This window comes from Mchenga conophoros, linkage group LG1, assembly GCF_057382185.1.
Source record: "Mchenga conophoros isolate Kocher_MC1m ecotype Shallow Benthic linkage group LG1, M_conophoros_male_GT1.1, whole genome shotgun sequence".
Classification (NCBI taxonomy): Eukaryota; Metazoa; Chordata; class Actinopteri; order Cichliformes; family Cichlidae; genus Mchenga; species Mchenga conophoros.
The window spans coordinates 29,666,961-29,686,422 of NC_140526.1; the positions used below are offsets into that span (position 1 = coordinate 29,666,961).

General features: G+C 43.4%; 1 protein-coding gene across 1 annotated transcript; it reads left to right on the forward strand.

The window, feature by feature from the left end:
* Positions 1-255: 255 nt before the first annotated feature.
* On the forward strand, positions 256-17,144 carry LOC146583594 (SMAD family member 6-like). The gene is made up of 4 exons (XM_085274156.1): positions 256-1,726; positions 3,365-3,418; positions 3,824-3,901; positions 16,191-17,144. The coding sequence occupies exons 1-4, from the start codon at positions 985-987 to the stop codon at positions 16,820-16,822; spliced, it is 1,506 nt and encodes a 501-aa protein (XP_085130282.1). The 5' UTR covers positions 256-984; the 3' UTR covers positions 16,823-17,144.
* Positions 17,145-19,462: the final 2,318 nt, after the last annotated feature.

Sequence of the window (19,462 nt, forward strand, 5' to 3'; positions counted from 1 at the left end):
AGAAAAACTCCCAAGTTACTTTCAGGAAGTTTTACAGAAAATTCTGTTTACCTACGACACGCTTTTTAAACCTTATCCGTGGCAGTGGATTTGGCCTTTCTCACTCTACAGTGTGGATAAACGCTTTTGGATCCCCCCCCCCCCCCCCCCCCCCAACTTTCTCGTTTTAACTGCTGTATGTTTTATTTTGAAAAGTTACCATTGGATAATCCAGGTTTTATTCCGTTTGACTTGACTGAAGCTTGTGTCCGTGTGTGTTTGCGGGAGCGTGTGTGCACGTGTGAACGCGTGTGTTTGTGTGTGTGCGTCCGAAAAGTTCCTGCAGGGGAGTGGAGAGTGGAGTAATTCCAGCTCTCTTTAAAACAACTTCTCAGCACGGATTCCGTCCTGGAGTTTGGCACCGGAGTGTCCGATCATCTCTGCTTTGTCCCGGGACACTGACGCGGAGTTCCTGCATCCCACACAGCGACAGAAACCGAGATTTTAGTGTTGCAAGGATTTATTTTTCGAAGCCAAGGAACCACGAAGGGATCGAAGAGGCTCTAGTCTGGAAAGTCTGGAAAAGTTCTGAGTTTCTGATTGTGATGGTCTTTCTGTTCATGTAAGCTGATCCTGGCCCTTTGGGCGGTCTGACTATGTTCTGTGAATTGTGTGTGGGACCTTCAGAGTGTCGGGGAGTTAACGGCTTTGTGAGAGGGCAGGCGAAAGAAGTGGCTTAATTGAGTTGGCGACAGCAGGTCACTGAGCAGTGACTGCATGTAGCCTTCTCCCTCATCAGATGTTCGGTGATGTTTAACGCGATGCGTGATTGATCATTACCTTCTAATGCTGCGAGGAAGCCTGGAAACGGTGACCACCGGCTGCGCACGCTGTGCGCACCGTGCACAAACTCACGGTCTTGTGCGTCGAGTGTAAATCGATGTGGCATCTCCCGAGAAGCGGACGGGACCGACGGGACTCATCCGAAACTGTTTAGGTTATCGTATGTTCAAGTCGAGACGCCCAGGTCTTGTACGGCGACTCTGGAGAAGCCGTGTGGTCACCGAGAGCGACGGGCGGGATGGAAGCAGACGAGGTGAAGGAGAGCGGAACGGTGAGTGGGGCAGACACTCGGGTAAGCTCCACAGACACGAGCAGCGGTCGATGACACACACCGACACGGCTCCGGGACTCACGGGGGAGGCTGGAGACCTGACAGAGGGCGCGGAGAGAGAGGACGAGGAACAGCCCGACGATGACCGGGGTGCCATGTGCGTCCCGGAGCACAGAGGCTCCCGGCGAGGACAGGAGAGCGACAGCAGGACGGTGACGTGTTGTTTGTTTGGGGAATGGGATTTCAGACCTCGGAGCTCTTACTGGGCCGCGAGAAAAGACGGAGCTGGCCCCTGTCAGTGCGCACCGAGGCGTGGGGTTCTGGAGGAGGACCTTGCGAGCACCGCTCACGCTTTTTTGAAGAGACTCAAGGAGAGGTCTCTGGACGCCTTGGTGAAGGCTGTGGAGACCAAAGGAGGGATACCCGGCGAGTGCGTTATGGTGCCGAATACTGAGCTGCGGCTCGGTGCTCATCACATCTCTCCATACTATCTCCTTTGTAAGCTGTTCCGCTGGGGCGACCTGCCGCTCTCAGCGCGACTCAAATCGCTGTGCCACTGCCAGAGCTTCGGTGCGGTGGACAGCGCAAAGGTGTGCTGCAATCCTCATCACTACAGCCGCTTATGCGGGCCAGGTAAGGACACTGACACCGGAAGATAGGGGTTGTGGAATCAGAGAACATCGATCAAACTCATTAATCAGACATCATCCCTTAGAAAAGACCATTATAAATGCCTTAAACACCGAAATATCCACCAATATTCCAACCTCGAGATTGAGTTATCTGAAACCATCACACACACCTTCACGAGGGCCCCTGGTCTCCCCCCAGAATCCCCTCCAAGCTGATAGGCCTTGCAGAAAGTTAGTCTCATGCAAATAAAAAAAAAGTGTATTTAATGCTATATAAAGATTGATGACCTGTATAACTACAGTATAACGAATAGCATAATATAATGGGGAATTCCAACAAATATGTATCGCTCGCCTGAGGCCTGCAGCTGAAGAAGAAAGTCAGTATTGTTAAAGTGTCGAGCATTTCTTTTCCTGCAGTTATTACAGATGAACTCATCATGCATTTGCAGGCGTCTAACTGGCTGCACTTCCAGCTGACAGTGCGAGTCTGTTTTTTCTTCTAGTGTTTTATCGTCTGTCTTACAGGTTTATGGTCTATTCATAACTCTTTTTTTTTTTTAACTTTGGGCAACCATTACTTTGGTCCTTCTGCACATTCCAATTACGTTACACGCTTATTTCAATTTTCGCAAAAACTCTGGCGCTTCTCACATCATCCAAATGGAGGTCGCACTCAAGTTGCACTTAGGCTCTTTTTCCTCTGACAAGGAGGTCCTCCTCTTGTTATTTAGGTTAAGGAGTGCCGATAATATACAGTTTGCATAGTGCTGGCGCCAGACTGACTCGCTGGGTATCTGACTGACTGAGGACTCCGGCAATTACTGGCTCTGCTCTTAAAGGGGCCGCAGCCACAAACTTGTGTCCACTTTGGAGTGAAGGATTTATTCCAGCAGCAGCAGAATTATGGAGCTTTCAAAGCCGGTTTAACACAAAAGTCATAATGAGAGCTTGTATGAAAGAACGGAAAGATAATGAAGAAGTAACAGGGGGTAAAAACGAAGCAAAGGCTTTTAAAAGTGCATCAGATAAAGACGCAAATATATTGTCTAGGGTGAAATACTTAACTGGGGGTCTGATGCAATGTGACTCGTGTTGATTAAGCATATTTATTTAAAAAGCTCCAAAGGAATTCCAAGATATGAGCTGTGCAAATATTCCCCACGCTTTAAGTTTTTTCCTTGATCTAGGGTAGAAGGTATGTCGATACAAAGTGAAATTACAGACACACACAGCCTTATGAACATATTTTCCCATGAAAAATAACACAGTGTAAAGTTGATCTGCAGTGCTGCATTCAGGTCTTGCATGTGTTACCATTTGATATAACAACAGGTATGTTTAAAGACTTCCCTGAGGAGAAAATACTTTTTATGTGAGTGTAGGCTCTAGATTTTTTTCTTTTTAGGGGGGGGGGTGTTAAGCAAAATGTCTTCAATTTTGAACTGACAGACAGAGTTCGACATGTTACATTCTTGTGTGCCTCCTTGCATAATTGTGCATCTCGTAAAACCTCGTGGACTTCATGCATCTTTACGATATGATTAATAAAACAGTAATGAACTAACCGTGCATACTGTGCGTGGCAGTCTTCATTGAACCTTTAGTTTAACCTCATGTTTTTTGGCTGTTCTTACAGAATCGCCTCCACCTCCATACTCTCTGTCCCGTTCAGATGAACACAAGCCACTGGGTGAGTTTGGAAAAAAAATGGCCACCACAAAACAAAGTAGGAAAGGAGTTCATTATATCTTTCATCTGAAAATACAGACTTTATTTGATATAAGACACTTGTGCTGAAAGAGACACATGATGGTGTTGTGTTATGATAAAACAGTCCCCTGTTTCATTGATCTGACAATTATGCTTTCAGATTAACGGATTGATTAATCATTTTGTGCACTGTCAAAGAAAGTCCAAGGTGTCCTATCGACAGTCTAACAATCAGCGAAGCTTGAGCTTTAATGACGAGAAGATTTTTATTGTTTGATAAAGGATTCAAGGAGTGCTTGATTACCAAAATCATAGTTGGGGGAAAAAAATTAACCTGGATCTCACACTTCTCCTGTATGCCTTTGCTTTTTCTTACATTTCCCAGACTCATCTCTGTCTTACACTGAAACTGCGCCACCCCTCTTCTCCAATCCGCCTCTCAATATGCCAAGAGACTACACAGGTGAGTAACTTGCATAATAACTGCTGGCTTTTTTGCTTTTCCTGCAGTGCATGGTGAAGAAAGCTGATTCTGAAGAAAGGAAAAGTTCTCACAATGAAGTTTGGAAGCACAAATGGGGAAAAAGTTTTTGAGACAGGCATCCCGTCTGAATGTTTACATAAAAGCCAAATTATATTTGCTGGTGGTGTTATGTTGTGCTTTTCCCCTGTTTTCAAAGGCCGCAAAGGCAACAGAAAACTCCGCTGCATAAAGCTTCTATTGTCAGAGAGGCACGGAGGGCTCGGTGGGGGTCTGGGGTCTCGCTATCTAGATGCCACAGCAGTGTAGGCTTTCTGTCTCTCTTTCCCCCGTCTATGCTTTCTGCACAGCAAAATATTTCACTGCGACGAAGCTGCAATAAGATCCCTGTGCATACTCTCAATCCCCTTTTGCCTCTCTAACCACCCATCCCCCTCTTTCCCTCTTTCTTCCCTCAAATCCCTTCATTCCTCTCTGCAATTGAGCAGTGGAAAGAGGCTGGCACTTTGGGGGCGGGGGAGCCGAGCGGCTCTGATGAGGCGGCGATGTAGAGCTCTGTGTGTGTGTGCGGACGCGCGTGTGTGTATGCGGTAAAGGGGGAGAAGGGGCTCAGGGCTGCTTTGGACAGGAAACAGCCCCCTCTAGATGATGAAACTGGAGCTTTATTTGTTTACGTGCTGGGGTCGGGTGGAGAGGTCCTCACAGTGTTAGAAGAAACCCACAAACCTACTCGATCAAGCCTCCCCGAGCTCGCTTGTGGACGGTGTTGAAAGGTGAATGGGCAACCTATGAAGTCTGCGTAGTGTAGCCATGGTATCGTTGACCTTTATGAGGAGTCACTGAGGATTTTCTTTTTGGAGGAGGGGGTTGTTGTGCCCAGAAGTTAACTGGAGACCTTTAGTTAAAGTTGATGTTGGAAGCAGAAGCAGTATATTGAGTTGTTATGCGCGTTTTCCAGGGGCAGAGCCTTAGCCAGCTTTTTTAGCAATACTGAGGTCGGCAGTCCTCCCAAAGCACACGTCACCCCTCTCAGAAGAGTTTGAGCTGAAATGCGAGCAAGAAGATGCTTTAATTGCAAATAATATAAACTGTCCACCTGCATTCACCCTACAAATCAGTTTTCTGTTGAACACCATCATGAATGTGTAAGATTGCTTTTTGGATAGTTTTGGAGAAGTCATCCACAGTTGTTTATCAATGACTAACAGTCACTGCACACTTTCTGAGTTCAAACAATTTATCTGATTTGTGAAAGTGTACTTATTTTAGCAGACTGTGTCCCAAATCATCCACACTTGGTCAGAAGTCCATCAAATGTCAAGTTTTTGACTTTCTGAGTAATGAGTGAGGGGGAACCATCTATTGTTTGCCTGTCTATATGAATGGAAGTGTATCAGCTTCCTTACAACATGTGGTGTGTCGAGTGTATAGACAAGTTAGCGTGTGTGTGTGTGTGTGTGTGTGTGTGTGTGTGCGTGTGTGTGTGTGTGTGTGTGTGTGTGTGTGGTCTCTGATCCCCTGCCCCCCACCCCAGCACTCTGGAGCCGAGAACCAGAGCGGAGGCCAAGAGGCATGAGTAGGAGTGAGACTTGGGTAAACAGAGGCAGCCAAGAAATCTGCATGTAGCTTTTGTTGTTAGCTCTGACAGGTTAGAGGACTCCTGTTTTGAGCTACAAGCTGGGTGAATAACAGGAAGTGAGCTGAACGCGAAGCCTACTTAAACATGTATCAGAATGAGCGTAGCTGTCACAACCTCCCCCCGAAAAAACCCCTTGATGTTGGTAAGATCTTTCAAGAGTGCAAATTAATCTCTTTTATTGTGCAGGCAATCCTTTGGCATATCATCTAAAGCTTGCAGTGTTTTTTTTAGGACAAAAACAAGCATTGGACATGTGCTTTGGCACTTTAGCATCTTTTTTCATTCCTTTAAAAACCAGCTGTGTACTCACAGCTTTAAAAAAAAGTGCAACAGCAGGGTGTGGTCCATACATACCTTTGCCCTGGCCTCTTTTATCATTCAATCAGTTAACGTTCCCTTTAAACCACAACAAACAGATCTGCCTTGAAAAAGAGTGTTTCTGCTGGAGGTTTAGTAGACTTATATCTGCTGGGATCGTCCCCCTGTGACTCCAACGAAATGTGCCGTTCAGCTGCTTGTGTGTGTTGTGTGTGTATGACAGGGAGAGAGACAGGGAGGAATTTCTGTCTGACTCGGTGATAAGATCGTCTCAAAATACTCGCATAGGGGTTCTATCAGGGCAAACACACACACACGCTTTCACCAATCACGCGATTTGTTGGGGGGGATTTTTCCTCTTTGTACCTTTAAAATCGATGTATAACTGAACAGGCCTGCTGAGTACTGTACTTGAAGGTGTGTGCTGGCTTTTCTCTGATTCTTCTGACTGTAAGTTTTTCTCTTGTAGCTTGGAATGAAATTTGCTTTTTCACGCACGGACAGTGTTGTGGCTGTCAGTTTGGAAACGTAATGAAATTTGGTCCTAATGTGGATGAGACTAATAAATCGCTTCCACTTAGCATAGCCAATGGGTCAAACTAAAAAACAAAGAGGTCTTATTAGCCTGAGCTGACATTAAAAGTTAAGGTGGTAGTGTAACCGGTCTGTTCCTGCATTGTGTCTGACACTGAAAGACCTCCAAGTAAAAAACGTGCCCACTTCAGCTCCTATAACCAAATATAAATAGGACGAGAGTTAGCTCAACCCACGCCAACTAACAAGCTAGCAAGGCTTATCTGTTCATGCTAGCATTAGCATTGCCTATACACATACGCCGCACACACGTACCACATATTCACAGCATCTAAAAAAGACAGGCGTAATTATGACAATAATGAACCAAAAACACACAATCAGAAACATCAGGGTGGATAAAAATATAATTAGTGTTGGAAAAGAAATGAAACTGACCTCTCCCACAGGGGAATCGAAGAAAAGGGGAAAAGCCCGAAGGGGTACCCCAAATTTATAGGGTTGCACCAAAGAAGAAGAAAAGGATAAGAATAATGAAGATAACTACAGGCTTGGAAGTCCTAAAAGTCAGATATACCAGGAACAGTTTGGGGTTTCGAACACATTTTATGTAATTATAACAATATGTAATTTATGACCCGATTACATTAGCACATTTGTGTCAGCTGTACAGGTTAGCTTCTACAAGCTGTAGCTGTGTTCTAAAGTTTGATATGGAGGAATTTAGTATTGACAGCATCTGCACAGAAATGTTAGAGCCTTTTCTGATTTCAGGGAAAAAATATTGTTTGATTTCTAACAATAATAGACTTGGTACCTGATGGTTACCTGCTTTGGCATAGTTGGCTGGACAGATTCATGGTTTCTTAGAGCAGTGCTCATTGGTTTCATAGGCAAGATGAGCGGCCAATCAAAAACAGCTATCAAAATTTAAACGTATAACTTATTTGAATTACTGTAGCAGTTAAAAAAACAATTTTTTTTTAAAGGTCTCGATAACAGAGGGCTGATTGTACATTATTGTCGTAATCTTCGCTGTTGTATGTGAGAACCCTGGGCAATGAGTTCTGTTTGTGGTTTGTTTAAAAGTGCTGATTTCACAATGCATCCATCCTTTTCTTGTAAAACTGGAAAACAAAAAATCTATCTGAGGGGGGAAGCAGTTAAACGTATACTCCCAAACTAATGTAGTACATCTAGAAACAAAGACCTACACTTGATGGTGTTGCAAATTAGTTGGAACACATTTGTTGTCTGGCTTTAGTTTAAAAACAAAAATAAAATGTGCTCCTGCACTGTATGTAAGTCTTTTGTAAACTCTAATGTAGTAACGCTGTACAAAGAGTTTCATTTTTCTCGCCAAAGGTAAATGCATCTGATTAAATTTAATTCATGGTGTAATATAATTGTATAACTATGATAATCCCAACACTAGTTGCAGATTTCCATACATCGAATAACAACTTGCAAACCTGCTTTTTAAATACTGAGAAAGGCAATAAATAGAGAGCTGAGTGTAGCTTCTCCGGCGTCAATCAGCAGTCAGGACGTGCCATTTACTGGATAAAAACAGAGCTAAGTGACATTCCCATCCAAACACGAATCAGATGACATCAAGACAGTTTCTGGCCATCATGTTAAAACTCGCAGCGTAACAACATGCTAACTGTTACCATGTTGACTCTAGCACATAAACTCTAGCATTTGGTGTTAGCAGCTAATTCTGATGCACTAAAGTCATGCAGAATTGCAGAATGAGGTTTCATATTATTAATAAGCGGTCCCCTGTCATCACACCATCACATAGCCAAAAAAAGTAAGGATTTTATAGGTGTAGCTCATTTGGAAAACCTTTATTAGTAAGTTAAAATACAAACAAATGTATTTTTCCTCCCCACTGTCGCCAAGTGCTTGGTCAGAGGAGACTGTTTGATTGTTGGGTTTTTCTCTGTCTTATTGTAGAGTCTTTACCCTACAATATGACGTACCTTAAGGAGACTGTTGGTGTGATTTTGTGCTATATAGATACAATTGAATTGAAATTAACTGAATTTGCGATTATCTCAATTCTCATAATTTTATTTAGGCTGACTGTTGTCGACTCTTTCTTTAGTTTATTTCGTGCTGCTTCACGCGCATGTTTAAACACTGCGTGCAGATGCATCTTACTCACATTTTCAGCACGTAACATAAAATGTATCATAAAATGTAAATACTTACATTCAGCCTTGGGATAAATGTTATATTTTTGGCATAGATGTTGTGTTTCAGCTGCTTTCTTGTCCTCCTGGTGTGTAATGAGTATAACAAGCTCGTTTTACTAGCATTTCAGTGAGCACTGTGTATGTTACTCACCACATTGTCAAGTGTGCCATATGCAGATTCATGTACATTTGACGCAACTGAGAGTGTAGCTAAACAGTGCCAAGAGTTTGTGATTTCTTTGCCATCTTTCACCATATGACATTCTTGTGCATGTCAAACATTTGCTCGTCTTCTTGTCATTAGCCCCTTGGCTTTTGAACATGTGGAAACAAGTAAGGCAATGATACTTAGAGGACATTAGTATGGCCTGGATGAAATGAGGTAAGACAAGAGGACTGGTCCCTTTTTGCCCTCAGTAATCATATTTTGGGGGCTTGTTTGGTTAAGCAGAGCGAGGTATCAGCCAAACATCCTGTCTCAAAGCCCTGTCTGCACTCACAGCAGCATTAACCCCATGAATTGGCCCTTTGACTGATGTGGCACGGCCTAGGAATGTTGGGAAATTGGGAAGGTGAGGGGGAGCGGGGTCTCCGAGTAAAAGGAGTAGGTGGGGGATAAGGGGAGGAGGGGGTCTGACTCTTGGGAGTGACATGTGATACATGTTTGAACATATCGCCGTTAATACTTAAGAAACGTGGAGTGGAACTGACATTCTTGGAAGTTTGGAAGCAGGCAGTTTTAAGAGTTTTGACAGTGCTCCCATGCTACGTTTAGCTCAGAAGGTTTTGGGGAATTCGCCCACCAAAGCGATGCTGCTCTCAAGTAAAGGCTTTACTCTCAGAAGTAGAATATTAAATTAGATACCTAGATTAAACAAAACAAAAAATGTTATCACTTTCAGATGCTTGATGAATTGTTCAAAGACACAAAATAAACACCTGCATTCTGCCGTGTCCGGTGAGAATCCCTCTGCCGCCGCCTGAATGGGTCCTCCTGGTGACCTGAATCTCCAGTCTGTTTGCTGGCACGCGTACAGCACTTGCTCCTATGCCTGACTGAGACACATTAGACTATGGAATTCAACATCAAGTGCCGGCCCATTAACCATTTGCCATTTCCTCAAATATTTTCCACTGCGCCTCTTTTTCACTACAAGCAGCCGCATGGGTGAGGACGCAGCACACAACTTGCTCAGTTTATTGTGTTTGTGACCTTTTTTTTTCTTTTTTTTTTAACACATTTTGGACTGAATGCCATGTTATTACAGCCCTGCTCCCAGAGAAAATACAGCAGTGAAGGGAATATCTGGAAGAGCTGACAAGTTCTGGATGTGGCATTTCTCTCAGTTGGAGAGCACCATCATTAAACTTTTCGTGGTTTTTATTTTGCAGTTTAATTCTGCAGTGCTCTTCCTATAACTTTGCCCTTTTGTGGCTTAAACCAAAGCACAGACCAGGTTAACATCTGAAAGAAAAGTAACAAATAAGAGTAAAGTTAGATTTCAGATTTTTCAGGATAGCAAACAAATCTTAAAAAGCAACAGAAAAAAAAAAAATATATATCAAATCAAATCACTTTTTATTGTCACATCACATGTGCAGGTACATTGGTACAGCACATGCGAGTGAAATTCTTGTATATATATATATATATATATATATATATATATATATATATATATATATATATATATATATATATAAAGGGCTATAAAGGGTTAATGCTTTGTATAGATGGACTTTCTGATAGCAGACCCAGAACATGTCAGCCACACTTACCAAACCCTCCAGGTTCCCTTATTTTATTTCCCTATAGAAAAAAAATAGAGGGGTTTAATACTTTCCAACTTTTAAAAAAGATTTCATTTCTTCTGGCTCTGTCTCAAATGTAATCAAAAAGCTGTAAAATCTGTACTCACTGAGTGTCCGAAGCTCTAGTTTTGACACGTCACGTGCGTCACATCGCCTGTTGGGGCGAAGATGCCCCCCAAAAGCAGCCAACATGAATTATAGCGTATGTGAGCATCTGAGGTCCCTGCGCCTAGAATAGATTGCTTGAGCGGGTTGTGTTTTCTTGATTTTCTTTTTCATTATGATAGATGCGGCAGTAGTGTGCATATGTTTAAACGCCGCGTGCAGATGCATCTCGCAGACATTTCTAAATGAAGCAAAGTGAATCAGCAGGCTTCCAAGTTCATACACTAAGAAGACGTTACATATTTGTAGCCATCCTGGTGATTAAGCAAAGGTTGTTGTTTCATTGTTCACAAAAACCTTTTCTCCTCGCTTTCATTATCTCTTCTGCTCTTGCTCCCTTCCTGCCCTTACTGAAGATCCATCTCTGCTGTTGCTTTTCCACAGTTCTTCTGCTTGCTTTTTGCTCTCGTAGTCTTGCTCTCCTCTCTTTCAGCCCATGTTGTCAGGCAATCACAATTTAAAATAAGGTTTAAATTACAGGACTGGCTGTGGCTTTCCGTTGTTCCCTCAGAGTTTTTGCCAACTCGCAATTTGGCTTTTAATGGAATCCTGCCATGCTGCTGAACCTAAAGATTCTTTGCAGATGTCGACAGACTCTGACTCTATGAAATGTAAGAAACTGTCGGCAGCACCGTGAGCTCCAAAGGCAACCCTGAGCTAAGACGCACGTTAATTAATATTTGTAGGTATTTTCAGGACTTGTAGCCGCCTGTTCACCCCGCTTTGGAAATCACTTTTGACAGCATTTGTCATCATTTGATTTTGATGACCGAATGACGAGAAATAGTAAATGTGCTCTTGCACACGTCGCCCTCCGCTAAACGACTGCAGGCCCTCGTGTCACCTCGCTTTCGGTCCACACTCCCGCGTGCACGTCTGAGCTGGAGTTTCACATTCTGATAATTCTCCCAAATTACATTTTAGTGGAATTCCATAACTAATTCTTCATAGTGGAACAAATGGATCTATTCCACCAATAAACGCGTGTAATTATGTTGTGAGGAGTGAAGGCCATATAGTCGGACCACGTGAGGCTCAATGAGAGACTTGTCAACTTGACCCCTGTGACTGGCTGAGGGGAGGGTGGGTGGGGGGGAGGAAGTGTTGAGGAAGAGGGCCTGTCCAGGAATGTGTTGGGAGGGGAGAGTTGTCAACTACCGAGCTCTGAAGCAGCCCTGCGTCTGCTTTTCGTGCCTCCGTTCAGACGTTAATCATCTTTCTTTGAGTCATTTGTGCACTTTAAACTATGCATTGTCTTAAGCAAGCCAGATTTAAGACTCTAAGTCTTTAGTGGTGATGACACCTGCGTATGTATCTCTGGTGGCTCTGTAGGTGCACGCACAGTTGCATGTATAGGAGAAGCACAATGGGAATAAAAAGGTAAAAACTGACCACAGATGAGATCATCTTGCAAAGCCAACTGTGTGTAAGCCATTTACTTTCACAATTTTTTTTTTTATGGCCAAGGTGATGGCATAAACGCGACAGTGGAGTTGTCCAGGATGCGAGTTGTATGCAAAACCTGAGACATTCCTTGGCTCGAGTTGTTTGGCACTTTGAAGTAGCAGCAGAAATGCAGGAAGCTCGTTACTTTCGCTCTTCCTTTCTAAACCGCCTCCGAGCACTTCTCCCTAGGAATTTTACAGGGACACACTGTAACTTTACTTCAGCTCAGTCGGGTCGGTCCAAAGGACGTCTCCAGCTGGCGAGGCCAGGTTTGTGTCTCTTGTGCCGTTAAACACGAGACATCTCCAGTCACACACCGCTCCATCACACAGATCCACTTCACAATGGAAAAAAAAAGAGGGAGAAGGAATGAGTGTGTGTGTGCAGGAATGCGTGTTTGTGCGCGTGTGTGAGCAAGAGCCCCACTGTGTTCGACTGTAAAGGCCACGTCTGGCGATAAGGCAGCCCGCTGATGGTAGAGATAGTCGAGACGCCAGCTTAAATGTGGCTTGCTGGATTGAAGTTTTTTCCCTGTAATGATAGTTGTCTCAAACAACATAGAATCTACCATTTGTAGGCAGGGAGGGGTGTCTCTCTCTCTTTCTCCCTCTCACTTTTTCTCTGTTTTTCCCCCACCTTATTTGATTTTATTTCTACTCTTTTAGGATTTTGGCATTAAGTTGAATCAAAACAAAGCATTTTAAAGGCAACCGACGATGGTCAGTAGATAAATTCTATCCTCCCTTCTCGTCCCTCTGTCCCCCTCACACTCCCTCCTCATCCCTGCCCGCCCCCTTCCCAACCCACCCACTTCTTTCAGCACAGTGGAAGAGTCTAATAACTGGAGGGGAATCTAATCCTTGGCACTGGATGAAAGACGAGGGTCTCCCTCCCTCCCTCTCTTTCTCACAGTCTCTTTCTCTCTCTTCATTTTTTCCTTGGATGCTGGTTATGCTTGGCAGGTTCTCGCTCCCTCTCGTTCCCCCGCTCCCTCTTTCAGTCTACCCAGTCTCCCTTTTCCTCTGTCTCTCTCTTTTTTACTCCTCTGCTTCCCGTCTTTTCCTGCACAGCTTTATTCCTCTCTTCTCTCCAGGTTACAGTTTGGAGGAGGAAGCCTCCACTGTTCAGACTGGAGTAAGAGAAAACAAAGCAGGAAGTTTGGAGGAAGTTAAAGTAGCTTTACAGCTATAGACATGTAAACAGCCAGCTTATTAGCGTGTTTGCTTCACATATGCAAGACCCAAAATATGTTCATAACCAATTAAGCTTTTATGCATCATTTTGTCTGCTGAGGGAGCGTCACATCATATTCCCAACATTGTTACAGGAGGGAAAACAGAGAGATGCGGAAATGTGAGATAAAAGATGAGTGCTGGCGTCCTCGTTTGAAGTCCAGGTTTAACAATCTGTGAGCATCCGGCAGGAAACTGACTGTCTGACCTCTGAACTTTGATTGCCACTGCCTTTTACTTTGTTTGTGCAGTAAAGTTGCAGCTTGTTGTCGTGTATATTCCCACCTTTGTTCAACCCCTAAAGTTCAGTGGGCGTCTCGGTGAGATTGGCACTAAGAGACAGCGATTTTGAAATGAAATAACAAAAGCTACTTATCTAATTGGTAAACAGGGCTGTTAAATAGAGGTTGGCTTAAATGCTTGCAGGACTTTGTAATTGCTGCCAGCCCACGTACAGATGCGGGCATGCATGCACACCAACAAAGTCCCACAGACACACACACACACACAGCTTTTTGACTTCCTCCAGTTGAATATAAACATGCTGATAACCTCCAGCTTCAACCCCTCTTTAAAAATTCCATTGAAGAAGTCAGTTGCCCTCCTCCTCCTCCCTCCCTCCTTCATCGTTCTCACACAAGCTGGTTACACCTTTACTTGGATGATAGCCAGGCCGAGCGTGATGACACCGAGGACTCTGCCAGAAACATTAAACATGCCTCGCTGTCAAAATGCTGGTGGAAATTTTGATCTAGTGTTTTGAACTTTACAGCAGGTCAGTCATTCTTAAATTTAATAAAGTCTGCACAAGCACACTTCAGGCGTGCATGAGACCATAAATAAAGAGAGCAGGAGGAGATCTAAATTCTTATGAGTGCTCATGTCTTCTAGCTGCTGCCTCTTATGTTTCTATTTCCAATATACTATCCAGCTATGAATACTGAGGGTGTCTGAAACGTAAAAAAGCCAGCCTTTAAAACCATATTATTTGCCCCATCATTCATCATATGATTGAAATTAAAGTGTGCCGTGCCTTTTGAAAGAAAACCTTAAAAGTTCCAGTTTGTTTTAAGTCTTCTTTGGGAATTAAGTTGATCGTGAGCTCATAAAGTCTCCCTGTGTTTCCCCAGACATGTTTGCGTTGCCTTATTACAGGGAAGAGCATGGCTTGTAAAAGTGTGTGTTTGTGTGTGCGTGAGCGAGCCACGAAGAGATAGAGTGGGAGAAAGAGAGAGATCCTAGCTAGCCGTGCAGCCCGCTCTCTTATTGGAGAGCTGTAAAAACTGCAGTCCGCAGGAGTTGCCAGCCTGGAATTCACTAATGACACACGTGGGCCTCAGATGAGAAGTGCAATTTTGTGTGTGTGTGTTACAGTCATACTGTTTGGATCAGAGGGCTCAATTTGTGTGCGTACGTGGGCATGTGTGAGGCCCTGTCTCATCATTTTCTGTGTATGTTTGTGCTCGTGTGCAACCACTCACATCTCTTCTACATTTACCAACCCTTCTTCTCTGAAACCCCTGAAATGAAAATGGCCGGGGCATAAACACAAAAAAGATCTCGGCCCTCGTTTCACTTTCTTCTTTTAAAGCAACCCGCCATTGGGAGAAAGGCTGCCGCCATTTTGGCCCCTGGTAAATGAAGTCGAGGGTTTTTTCGCTGGAATATGAAAGGAATGGGGCCACAGGCACATGGGTCTTTAAATCTTCTGTGTCAATAGAGTCTCTGGAGCAAAATAATGGCATCACTCTGTGTGGGAGTTAATGTGAGCTGATAGCATGAGGGCTGGGGGGTCAAGGGTTCATGGGCTTGCGCTAGGTTGACAGAGAGCTGAATGCTTTCCACCCCAGACACCCCGCTCTAAAACCTCCTCTTTAACTCCGGGCCTGAAAGAGGCTTGCAGAGGGTGACAGTGAGGAGATGTCAGTGGAGTTAACAGTTTTAACCCCCTTTTCAAAATACCGCAACAGGCGACTAACTAAAGGGAAGAGCATGCATCCATGCAGCTGAATGGGTATAAAAATGATGTGAATCATTTACAGCATCGAGTATTGGGACATTTTGTTTATCATTTATCAGGGGAGGGAGACCGTGGTCAACACTCATGTCCATGTGTTCTTTTTTTTAATTGTTACAAAAGAGGAAACAATCCAAGAGATGCATTTAGGACATCCAGAGAATGCTAATTTTACATGAAAGACAAACTAGAAACAAAATAACAGCATTCAAGGAAGCACAAGGAATTTGAGATGGTCCCCTCTATCATCACGGTCCTTCCTCTAGAGCTCAGTCAAAGCAAATAAATGTTCTATAGTACTGAGATGTGGTAACTTAGGTAAGCCCCTTTTAACCGTATGCTGTAACCATTCACGCCATTCAGCAATTGCGGGCTGCATTGACCCGAAGTGTGGTAACATTTCTCGGGAAGTTGCATCGTGAGTTACAATGTAGATTTCCAGAAGAAGTCCAGTCTAATGAACTGTGGGTGCATTTTCACACATCAAACTGTGCTAAAATAAAGCCTTTCTCCACTTCCTAGAAAGTGATTTCCTGCTTTCAAAACAGGCATGTTTTCTGTGGCCGCGTGAAACCTGCTGTAGTTGTGTTAGTCTGATATATTTTGAGTGAAGAGGTTGTACTTAAACAAGATTTTAACACACAAGGTTCACACAAATTGACGACCATCAACTTAAAAAGTGAAGTAGATCGACTGATAGCTACTTCCCATTATTCCTTTTATTGATGAGTCAGAACAGATTTCAGGGATAGCAATATAAAGATCCATTTATGATATTCTGATGTTGTTTACTTGTGCTCAGCAGCTAAAATGTCTTTTATATCATCTCACACTGATAGAAAAATTAAATACACTTTACTGCTACGACCATTACCTCATTCACTTCCTTTCCTTTCCTCTTCAGACACTGGTACCTCCATCGGCTCGGTGACCTCTGGCGGACATCGCTCTCACTGGTGTAGTGTTGCTTACTGGGAGCAGCGCACACGCGTGGGTCGCCTTTATCCAGCCTACGAGCCCTCACTCAGCATCTTCTATGACCTACCTCAGGGCACTGGCCTCTGTCTTAGCCAACTCCAAGCCAACGCCTACCATAGCCGGCGTGACGACCCAGGGAGCCACAGCTTGTTAGGTCATCACGGACATCACAGGCACGGAGGGAGCAGCAGCAGCAGTGTGCAGCAGATACGCAGTAAAATTGGTTTCGGCATCGTTCTGAGTCGCGAGCCGGACGGAGTTTGGGTGTACAATCGCAGCCAGCACCCGGTGTTTGTTCACTCGCCCACTCTGGACCCGCCCAGTGCTCGAAGGCTAAACGTGAAGAGGGTGATGCCGGGCTTTTCTCTCAAGGTGTTCGATTATGAGTGCTCCAGCTGGATGGCAGAGCACAGCGTAAAGCCCGAGAGCCAGGAGGGGCCCTGGGACCCCCACAGTGTTCGCATCAGTTTTGCAAAAGGATGGGGGCCCTGCTACTCCAGACAGTTCATCACTTCCTGCCCCTGCTGGCTGGAGGTGCTGCTCAATAACCACAGATAGCACGCACACACACGCTCATAGACTCACAGGAAGCGTCCTGGTCCAGTATCCTAATTGTAATCTACCTAGATTTAATATAAAATTTATATATTATATAAAATATATTATACTTGTAAATATTTGAGTCATTTTTACAATGCAATTATTTATGTATAGTGTAATGTGTACATGAACAAAATAAAAAGGAACAAGAATATGCACTTTTGCCTCTATATATACATTACAGATTCTCAGCGTCGTTTCGCAAACATAAATATGAAACTCTCATGATTTAGCAATTCCATTGAAAAGTATGCCACACACACATTGTCAATAAAGTCTTTGTATGAAGTGAATGTTTCCATCATGTTCTTGAGTGCTTGTACCTGAGCTTTGGCTGGCTTGCTTGACTTGTATGCACATGCAGGTTTATAACATTGTCATTAATAGGATCCATTAAAGGTGAGTAACTCATTCCTGAGAAAGGTTGTTAATGTTTGAACTCAACAACCAAACAAGCACGCCTCTTCCTTCAGTGCAATCGACTTTACATAAAAGATGCACAGAGCCACTGAAACACCATCGACTGGTAAGTAAAATTCTGTCTTGAAGCCTCTGAGCTTGTTAGTCATTGTCATTTCCATCTTGGTGTTTTGAATTGAGGTCTGATGAAGGAGCTGTGGACCTGACCTTCATACTGAAGACACGCCACACTCATACGATGTGAACTGTTAACTACAAGGTAGCCCAACCTAATGCACACCCTGCTTTGGCATGAGGTCATTATCCCATAGACTTCAATACCATCAGACTTCTCTGCGGAGCCATGGTAGTCCTCCACCCCCTGTTGAATATTAGAAACAATTGACATTTAAGAGACTTCCACATCAGCTTCTGTCTTCACGCGATGGTAAGTAACTCATCAAAAGGTCTTGCCCTCAAAACCACAGGTCTGCTTCCTGCATACATTTCAAGTGATGCTAAAAACTCAGCAAGCTAACAATGGAGAAACATTCCAGGTTTGTAGTTTCTTGTTTTCATGGAGGAAGCTGAACACATACAATGTAATCATACTAATAATGTAAGTATGCACAAACACAATAGAGAAGTCCGCTGAGAAGAAAAAGGGGACTATTAATAAATGTATAAGCATACCAGATAAACCTTATATAAGTTTTCGTTTTTTGGAGGCAACGATTTTGCATAGTTTTTTTTTTAAGTTCTGGGAACTAATTAGATTTTACAGTGGCAGATATTTCGTCTGTTTTTTTGTTTGTTTTTAACCAGAGCAGAACAGATAATTCACACTCCCAAAAAGTTGATTCTTTGATCAGTGTTGCTGATCAATGGTCATGAAAATTTGCATATTAATGATCAAGAAACTGATCTCACAGCACGTTGTTCGCCAGTGGGCTAGTTTCAGTCATTCTGTAAATGTACTGTTTATAGGATTGGGGAAAACTGCAGTCAGCTGAGACTGAAGAAGTCACTTGGATGAGTGACGAAACGTTTCTCCCCCTGAAAGCGTTACATCCAGATCAACTTTTGGGATTTCCTTACCTGGATGATTGAGCATGCATCAAGACAGATACGTACCCACTCCAATGATTGGTGATTTGTACTGTATGTCTGATCTTTTAGCTGCCGTGGTTTAAAACTCCATTCATTTGTCAGCAGATATTATATTTTGTCCAGATTATAAATGTCTTGAAAACTTGACTTATCTTAGCATGGTGTGCAGTGTGTCCTTAAAAACTTACAGAAACTGGACAAGTGTAGGACAAAAGAAGAAGTGGCCTAAAAACAGCAGATGAACAGTAACTGTTGTGTCCAACCAGGGAAAAATCCAGCAAAAACTTGACACAGGACCTCATAGAAATGAATACAAATCTAAAATGACTGGTTCATTTCATCACCAATATGTACAAAGGAGGTCAGGAGAGAGGTACAACAGTGAGCGTCTACAGCCATCTGAAAAACACTGTGGAGGCTCTGTCATTTCATTTGAAAGTTGATGGAATCATGAAGGGACCCCAAACGCACCGCCAATGCAGTAAAAGTGAACCTGGATAGAAAAACACACAGAGGAACACTATGAGTCATGGACTGGCCTCCCCAGAGCTGGACCTCAAGATTATTGAAGCAGTGTGGGATCATCTTGACAGAGAACAGAACAAAAGGCAGAAACATCCAAAGAAGAGCTTCGAATGTCCTTCAAGAAACACGAGAACTGTTCCTGAATAAATGTTACTTATACACTGTATTTCCAGTTATGTTGGCAAATGTTTTAATAAATTGCCCATTTTCCTTTAAAAATGTAAAGAAATGAGCAGTGGCTCAAGACTTTGGCAGAGCAATGTAAATACAGTTGCTTTTTGGTAGTATGGAAAATCCACCAAACCTTTATTCAAGTAACTCTAGGCTCTAGTTGCTGTAGATCATACAGAGACATGTGAACCAACTCCATTTGCTAAAGAGATGGTAAATGATCTAAAAAGCTGGTGGATCAATGTACCTCGGCTCATTGTAACCATACTGAAATGCTTGTTTTGTTATGTCTCCAACACCGACACGAGGATATCAGATCGTGCGTCTCCATGCGTACATACAGTCCCATTACACATACGCAACATGTTCTTTAAAAATGCGTTCAGACTGTGT